Raw genomic sequence first — 8280 nt, 5'->3', positions numbered from 1 at the left:
TTTTGAGTTTAGCAGTCAGAGGTTCCCACATCCTCGTCACCTCGAGGGAAAGATTTGCAGCTTGGAGAGGCGCCAGGGGGGCTTGTTGAGGGTTCTCGTCGCCGCCTTCCTTAACAATATTTTCGGTGGTTGCTTCTTGGCGCGGCGACGCAATCGGGGACTCGGTGATTAGGATTGGAGAGGCGTGAGCGACCTCATCCCCGATTGGAATGATTCCTGCAGCTGAAGTGTTGGAAGGAGGGCCCCCTCCTGCTGATATATGTGGTGTAGAGGCGCTCGGGGGGTCCTCTAAGAAGTTTGGCTCTAGGGCCTCAGTTGCAGGTGGCGCAGTGGCCAATGGAACCGCTTGGACTGGTGGTGAAGGAGCTCGTGGCGTTGGCGATGAGGGAGGAGGGGCAGGTGTTGACGGTGGTGTTGAAGCTGGAAGAGGGGGTGGGGCAGGTGGAGAAGGTGGTGCCACCCTTGTCCTCTTTGTAACGAGGCCATCCTCAGTGACCTCGTCGTCCTCTTCCTCATCCTCTTGGACAACTTGGGGGGCCTTCCGCTTTGGCCTCTTAAGGACCAGTTTCTTTCGTTGGGCGGGCGCCTTAGGCGGTGATCGCCCCTGGATGATGGCCTTCTCGACCGCTGAGTTGGGAACCGTCTGGGAGCCGGTTGCCAACCCGTGGTTGCGGGCGAGCGCCTTTAAATCGGCGAGCATGTTCTTACCCAACATGGTGTCTGCATGAAATGAAAGTGCATAAGTTAGCTCAAAGGAGAAAGGGGTAAGTATACAAGACAATAAGACAGCAAAGCAGGCATATGCAGAAAAGATGAAACCAAAGTCTTGTGTGTATTGCACAAGACGCCCAGAAGCAATATCAGAAGCATGTCAAGACAAGGATGTAGCGTCCTAACCTATTTGGAATTCCAACTGGTCCTCAAAGAACTCGAAGGAAATCAGGGTGGGGGTCAAGAATGTTATGTGGGCATCTGCCACCCTCTTCCAGAAGAGACAAAGGTCTCTGTCCAAAGCTCCCATGCTATCAGGACTTCTGGGCCTCCTGAAGCAGCTCTTGGACTCCTTTTTCCCCTTGTCCACCCAGTACAAGGGGAAACCGTCGAGAAGGGAAGGGTCTTTGTCATTTGCGCGAACCTGGATGAACTTCCCCTTCCAATCCTTGTACGACTGCTGGAAGATGGTGAAGATGGATCTCCCAGCAATGGCGTTCAGGCTGACCCACAGGCGATCTCCTGGGTGTTTGGCCTCAAATAGAAATAAAAATACGTCCACTGACGCGGGCAGCCCCAGGTGGGCGCACGTTACCTCGAAAGCTCGGACAAACGCCCAGCTGTTGGGGTGAAGCTGGGCGGCAGCGATGTTGAGCTCGGTTAAGAGTTCCCTCTCAAATCGAGTGAGAGGGAACCTGAGTTTAACCTTCTTGAAGAGAGTGGTATAGACGAAGCAGAAGGGCCCGTCGGCGCTCACTTTATCATCGACGCACACTGGCAGGGTGGCTGGGCAAGGCAGCACCATCATTCTCTCATCGTGCTCCTTGTGGAATGATTGGTGGGCCTCGTCCCCATTGGTCAATCGCAGAACCGCTCCCGCGGTGTTCACCGACGACGTTTCCTTTAAGAGGGTTGAGTTAGCCCATGAGTATAACGTCTTGAAGTCTGGCAGTGGGGTGAGGGCTCCTCCAGCGTTTGGTGGAGTCGCCTGGGCCAGAGTGGTTTGAGAAGACGCGGGCCTCACAGCCTGCGAAGAGGGAGCACCACGAACTTGCGTAGAGTCGTGTGCTTGTGAATGGGGGTTTCGCGCTGACGGAGGGGGGTTCGGGGTGATCTTCGTGCGAGTCATGGTAGCAACTGCAAACGAAGGAGGAAGGAAAAATAATCAGGAGGGTTACAAAGGCTGACTCAATCATGAATGGAAGGTGAAAGACGAACGAATGTGAGTTCGTTGCGACAATCGGCAAAGCCCTAAGTCACGCAGAAGGAGAAATGGAAAAACAGCCCACAGCGTATGCACCAGACAGTTATAGGATGATGCAAATCGGTGAAAATGCAAGAAAACCCAGCAGATGAAGGAAAGTAGTTACCTTTCGATGATCGGGAGAATGTTAAAGGGAGGTGGTGATCTAGAGCGTCGAGGAACGTCGAGAGCTTTCGCAGAAAGGAATGAGAGCGTATGCAAGTGTGAAGAAAGTGATGGAACAGTAGGAGCGTAAGGGGTTTAGGGGTTTTCGAACGGTTTTGGGAAGCGCTAACGGCAGATGAAGATGGCCGTTGATGAGAGCCACGTGTCGAATGATGCGTGAAGAGTTTGGTGGAGCGTCAGGGCAGCAGAAAGTACTACCGCTTGGAATTCTGCGCCCATGCCACGTAGACCGGTGTTAACGAAGGCTTTTTCAGTCTTTTCGCTAGACAAGTCTTCGCTTAAGACTGGGGGGCTTGTGTACCGCCCTGGTGGTCGGATGCGATGACGTGGCATCCTGTTACAGTGTAGGCGTGTTGACAAGGCGCCAGGTTGACAGTTGAGAAGGAAGTCAGGAGGCACGTGTAGTCGCCCATAGTTAAGTTGGCGTGTTCCGATCTCTAGCTTACCAGAATAGGCGATCGCCAGGTTGAGGACGAAGTCGCCAGATGCAGACTCAGGCGACCAGGCAGTCGGAGATCGCCAGAACAAGTACATCGCCGAAGTTAAAGGAGAAGCAGATTATGAAGGCGGCCGGCGAGACCACAGGGAAGGTGTATGAAGGCCCTACCTCGCCAGTTTCAGTAGAGATCGCACTCCTGAGTTAGCTATGCACTGGGCAGCACCATGCATAAGTAACTTAGCCAAAATGAGAGTAGAAGTAGCGCCAAGTCAGGGAGCCTCCAGATGATGGCACGTGTACAGTCGGATGCAAGCCACGTGTCCAAGTCTGTAACTGCCAGGAGAGAGAGAACCACCAGGTATATAAGAGTTCCTAACAGATTTTCTAAGGTACGCACGTTCAGTTCATACACTTTACGCTTGCGAGTGACAGAGCTGTTTGTGAGAGAGATTTGCACGGTTCCAGTTCTTAGTATTTGGTGATACCGTCACTGACTTGAGCGTCGGAGTGCGATCGGCCGCAGCGGCGCCGTATCGTTTCTTTGCAGGTTCTTGAGATAAATCCAGAGGAGGAACGGAAGTGAGAAGCGGCGCGCACGTCGATCCTTTGACGAGGCATTCTCCAGCGCTCCGGTCAACAGGCAGGATCACTTCTGTAAAGGTGTAAGGTGTAAGGTGTAAAGATATGACAATCACTACAAAAAACAGTGTAAAAAATGACAGTTTTATTATGGCGGTTATTAATAACCGCCACAATTTTCAGTATAATATGTCATTTGACTAACCGCCACAATTATCTTTGTATAATACGTCATTTCAGTATAATATGTCATTTTTAACTGTCGCAATTATCCTTCAAAAAAAAAAGTTCCCCAGTTTTTTTCCTCCATACACCATTTCTCATTATTTTTTTTTTTTTTAAAAAAACTTGCTTTCACTTTAAAATTGGATTTTTTTTAAAACTTACTTTTCCTTTAAAATAATTTTTTTTTGAAAATTTGGTTTGAGTTTGGAAACCAAACCCTAACACCTCTTCCATCTCTCTCTGCTCCACACCCCTAAGCCTCTTCTTTTTCTCTGCTTCACACGAAACAAACCCTAACGCCTCTTTCATCTGGTTGCTCCACACGAAACCCTAACGTCTATGTCCTCTCACGAAACCCTAATGCTTCTGTCCTCTTACGAAACCCTAACGCCTCTGTCCTCTCATGGAACTAACGCTCACTCTCGGGTCCGCCATCGCCACCTCCGCGCAAGGATTCAGGTTTGTGCTTGCGCGCCCTAAACTCTATGGCTTTGTTGCTGTGATAAATTTACTGTGTTACTGTGTTCATGTGATGGTAGGAATTTGTTGCTGTGAGAAGAAGTTCAGAGTCGGAAAAGAACTTGCATCAATTAACATTTTAGTGGATTAACCAGCATCCGAAAACAAATCACTGATCCAGGTAGTCCCTTGACAATACATCTTTGTTAATTTTACTTCCCCGTGCTATCAAAACCTTAAATGTTTGCTACTAGATCTTCTTTCATCTATGAGCCACAAGCTATGGAGTATGCATAGCTCATTAAAATTATTTGGAACCACACTGGACGTGGCAACTGGGCAATGGATTGAATATTCATCAGGAATTGGAGCTGGTAGGTTAACTCTGACCCTGAACCAGAACTGGGATATTCTCTATAGTTCAGTTCATTGGATAGTGCAACATATAATTTATATGTTTATTGTCTGTTGAAAGTATTTTATAATTTGTTATTCTAAACTTTCAAATGCTAATGACTTGCCTTGATGTTTCTTTTGTTGGATTTTATTTCCTTGGATTATTTTAGGGGTTGATTCCTTCTATGAGTATCTACTCAAAGCCCATATCCTTTTTGGGAAGGAGGACTTTTGGAAAATGTTTCACTCTCCTTATGTTGCCGTACAAAAATATTTCAGACACGGTTCTTGGTATCACACTTGCTAAGAAATTCTTTATTTTTTGTTTATGTTGTCTAAAATACTACTTTTATGATGTACTTGAGAAAGATGCTGATGGGACTCCCATCATGGGAGAATGTGATAAACAGTTGTAACCTGGACTGGTTGGCCTAATGCAGGTACCATGAAGCTGATATTATTAGGACTGGAAGAGCAACTCATTGGCAGCTTACAAGCCTTCAAGCATTTTGGCCTGGCCTACAGGCTAGTAGCTCACTTTGAATTTTACTGACTTAAAAATTAGGTTTGATATCTTTCTGAGTTTGTAATTGAATGACTTATTGAAAGCAGGTTCTTATTGGGGATTTTAGTGATGCTAATTCATCTCACCGTGAGTTCTTCCATGTGTGGAAGAGATACGGAGTGCTACCAGAGAGGTATTTTCTGATTTTGCTAGTTTCATTATAACATTACAGCCTCTTTGTATTTTGCCATCAATCTGTCATCAAGTTTTTGTTCTTACAATACTATATAATATATGTATCACATTCAATCATAAATCCGTGTAAAAGGTATTTGCTGGACCACCAGATGATTCATCCTACTGAAAAATATTATCCCTTACGTCCTGAATTAGTCGAGTCAACCTTCTACTTATGTCAAGCCACTAAAGGTCTGATAGTTCTTCCATCTTTTTATTTTAAGTTGGTTGATATTTAGGCATTAGGTTCGTCTGCTTGTAAAATAATGTGCTATTAAAAAGATTGGTGCACATGTAAATACCTTTTTCAATGATAAAAAGGGTCTCAAACTCTAAATTTAACAGGATAGCTATATTAGCATATAGCAACATTTTAGTCAAATAATCTGGGAGCTAGGTTTGTTCATGTTGTAATACATTAGTACTTGCTTGACCTAGAACTTTAGTATAAAAATTAGTATTATCTTCGTATTTTCTATCAACACAACATCATAACAGTATCACAATTATTCAATTTTATTAAATATATTATCTTTTAAATTTAATCTCTATAACATCAATAAAGAGAATCCTACCTGACCAATGGTGATATAATCAAACTTTATTAATTTCAGATCCATGGTATATTGAAGTTGGTGAATCAATAGTCAATTCCATTAATTTATACACCAAAGTTGAGGGTGGGTTTGCAAGCATTAAGGATGTGACAACTATGCAGTTGGAAGATCATCAGCATAGTTTTTTTCTTGCTGAAACGTGAGACCTTTTCTTCCCCTTTGTATAATGCAAAAAGTTAAAAATTATGAAACAAAAAAAAAACAAATGGGATTTTTTCTCAAATGATTATTTTATTTGAGATTTTCTGATTAGCGATGCTGTGTTTTCTTCAGGTGCAAATATTTATATCTTCTATTTGACGATTCGTTTGTACATGAGAATAATTATGTATTTACCACTGAAGGTCATCCTTTTCCAGTACTCAGCAATTGGCATGAAGAGCTTCCACAAGCTTATGTTCCAACTAATTGGACTTTTGTGAAGGTATTTTTGCAATTTACTGAAGTGCTTGTATAGATAAATTGTAAAAGTGTATATAAATCTCCTAAATTTTTCACCATTTGCAAAACACATCCATGAACCTTTAAAGTCATCCCAATTGGTCCCTAAACCATAACAATTGCATCATTAGATCCTTCCATCCACCTACTGTTGGGTACTCTAACTAACGAGTGATTTGGTAAAATCCTAGCCTCCATCCTGATCATTTATAAATATATCCTTTAAAATATACTTTTATCTAATTTTTAAACTTCATACTTCAAAAAAAGAAAAAAAAGAACTTAGGACATAAGGACAAAACTTAGATGTAGTTATATAAGTATATTTTGTGCTCTCCTATCAGAATTGAAGTTTTATCTTGACAACTTTTCTTGAATTTAACGAAAACCTTTTGTTACATCTCATGCGAGCTGTACTCTTCTGTATAATTAATATACTTGCAGTGAGGGTTAGTTGGAGTCTGCTTAGATTCTCCATAAACATTTCTATAAGAAGAAAATAGTAAGTAAAAATGAAATAAACTTTTTCATAAGGTAAAATTAGCTTATGCATAAATTAAAACATCATCTTATAGACAAGTTATGAGAACTTCTACAAATTAGTTTTTATCCAAGTTAATTTTAGCTAATGGATTTCATTTCATTTTTTCTTGATACTTTTCTTCTCTTAAAAGTACTTATAAAGAAATTTATCCAATAAAAGCTTCGATCGGTTCTGTTTGTTGATAGCCTGTACAAGATAGCGGCACATAGGGGCTGGCTTAAAAAATGCTAACAGTATCTCTAAATGCATGCTTATAGTTTTGATTGAGAAATCTAGGGAAGAGATTAACTCTAAACTTGAGTTTTGGTGATAAACATTGAAATCAAAGAATTTTTGCTTGAGTAGGAGTAAGACGGAATATAAGCGATACAATTTTAATTAGAAACAAGAGGATGTTTGGTAAGATGTCATACTACAGGTCTAAATTGAAGTTCATAGGTTTAAAATCACTGAAACTTTTGGAAAATTAATGAAGACATCACATAGGATACAAGTTGGGTTGTTGACACAGAAAAATATTGGGACTTATTTGCGACTACATAGTAGTTACCAAACTCAATGGTAACTTTTATTATACTATTAATGTGACCAGCTACACTCTATGGCAGTCAATGTTGAGCTTTATGCTTGCTTGCAGATTTCTTTTGAAGTTGGAATCTCACAACTTTTGGTCTTCTAGAGCCACGTTTTATGGGTTATAATGTACATTTGAATATTTATTGATTTATTTAAGTTGGATGTCACTTGTTTCTAATATTCTTACCCTACTCTTTTAATACAAGCTATCAATATAGTGTGTAAGGCAATTAGAATGATGATTGAATGATATTTCTACTTTCTTTTGATGGATAGTTTACTATTTCAATTCTTGGGACTCTTTCTTTTCTATTTATAAATTATAGTTTTCTGTTAGAATATTATGGTCATTCATTTTCTGAAGTCTTGTTATTCGAGTAATCTTATTGGTTACACGGTTGGTTTATAGTCTGTTCCTGTCCTGTGTGCTTTATGTCCTATTTTTTAATATAATTCATTTTCAGATTCTGTGTGCTTTATTTGTTTCCGGCATCAGATTACGGAAGTGGTGCTCCATCACCTAATCAAGTAATAGGATCAAGTGCTGGAAGCAAAATTAATTAGAGATGTGTGTTTTAATTTTAAACTTGATTAGCGATGTATATGAACTTTTGAACAATTATGTGTTGTAATTTTAAACTTGATTAGGGATGTTTGAACTTTTATGTTTTTTAATTTTATATTACATATAATTTTTTAACATTATTATGTGTGCTTTAATTTTCAATGAAATGAATGGATGATTATAACTTTATACATTATTTTATTATGAAAAAAGTGGTGGTTAAATTTTATAATTGTATAAAATAAATTATAAAAAAGATTATAAAAAAGTGGTGGCTAAATTTTATTTATTCAGAATTAAAATTACGTCAGTTAAAAACGTCACTACTTACGTATATTATGGCGTCAGAATCTTCTTTAATGAATGTAAATTGCGACAGTTATAATTGACACTACTTACGTATATTATGGCGTCAGAATATTCTTCAATGAATGTAAACTGTGACAGTTATAACTGACATTACTTACATATAAAAACCGTCACTACTTACACTTGTTTAAAGTGGCGGGTGTTGCGGCGGGTAGCATAAAACCGTCACATTAAACTTTGTGGTGGCC

General features: G+C 40.6%; 1 protein-coding gene across 1 annotated transcript; it reads left to right on the top strand.

Moving 5' to 3' along the window:
• Positions 1-3597: 3597 nt before the first annotated feature.
• On the top strand, positions 3598-7812 carry LOC137833179 (alpha-mannosidase I MNS5-like). The gene is made up of 9 exons (XM_068641542.1): positions 3598-3842; positions 3923-4216; positions 4409-4529; positions 4679-4763; positions 4851-4936; positions 5072-5172; positions 5595-5736; positions 5871-6021; positions 7623-7812. The coding sequence occupies exons 2-9, from the start codon at positions 4111-4113 to the stop codon at positions 7680-7682; spliced, it is 852 nt and encodes a 283-aa protein (XP_068497643.1). The 5' UTR covers positions 3598-3842; positions 3923-4110; the 3' UTR covers positions 7683-7812.
• The last annotated feature ends 468 nt before the right edge of the window (positions 7813-8280 follow it).

This window comes from Phaseolus vulgaris, chromosome 11, assembly GCF_000499845.2.
Source record: "Phaseolus vulgaris cultivar G19833 chromosome 11, P. vulgaris v2.0, whole genome shotgun sequence".
Classification (NCBI taxonomy): domain Eukaryota; kingdom Viridiplantae; phylum Streptophyta; class Magnoliopsida; order Fabales; family Fabaceae; genus Phaseolus; species Phaseolus vulgaris.
The sequence above is the reverse complement of the archived record's forward strand: the minus strand, read 5'-3'. Positions and strand labels throughout refer to the sequence as shown.

Excerpts from the sequence above, each read along its gene's own strand:
- LOC137833179 (XM_068641542.1), top strand. The coding sequence starts at position 4,111 with ATGAGCCACAAGCTATGGAGTATGCATAGCTCATTAAAATTATTTGGA. Across the intron at positions 4,764-4,850 it reads CATTTTGGCCTGGCCTACAG|GTTCTTATTGGGGATTTTAG; the intron begins GCTAGTAGCTCA and ends TATTGAAAGCAG. Across the intron at positions 4,937-5,071 it reads TACGGAGTGCTACCAGAGAG|GTATTTGCTGGACCACCAGA; the intron begins GTATTTTCTGAT and ends TCCGTGTAAAAG.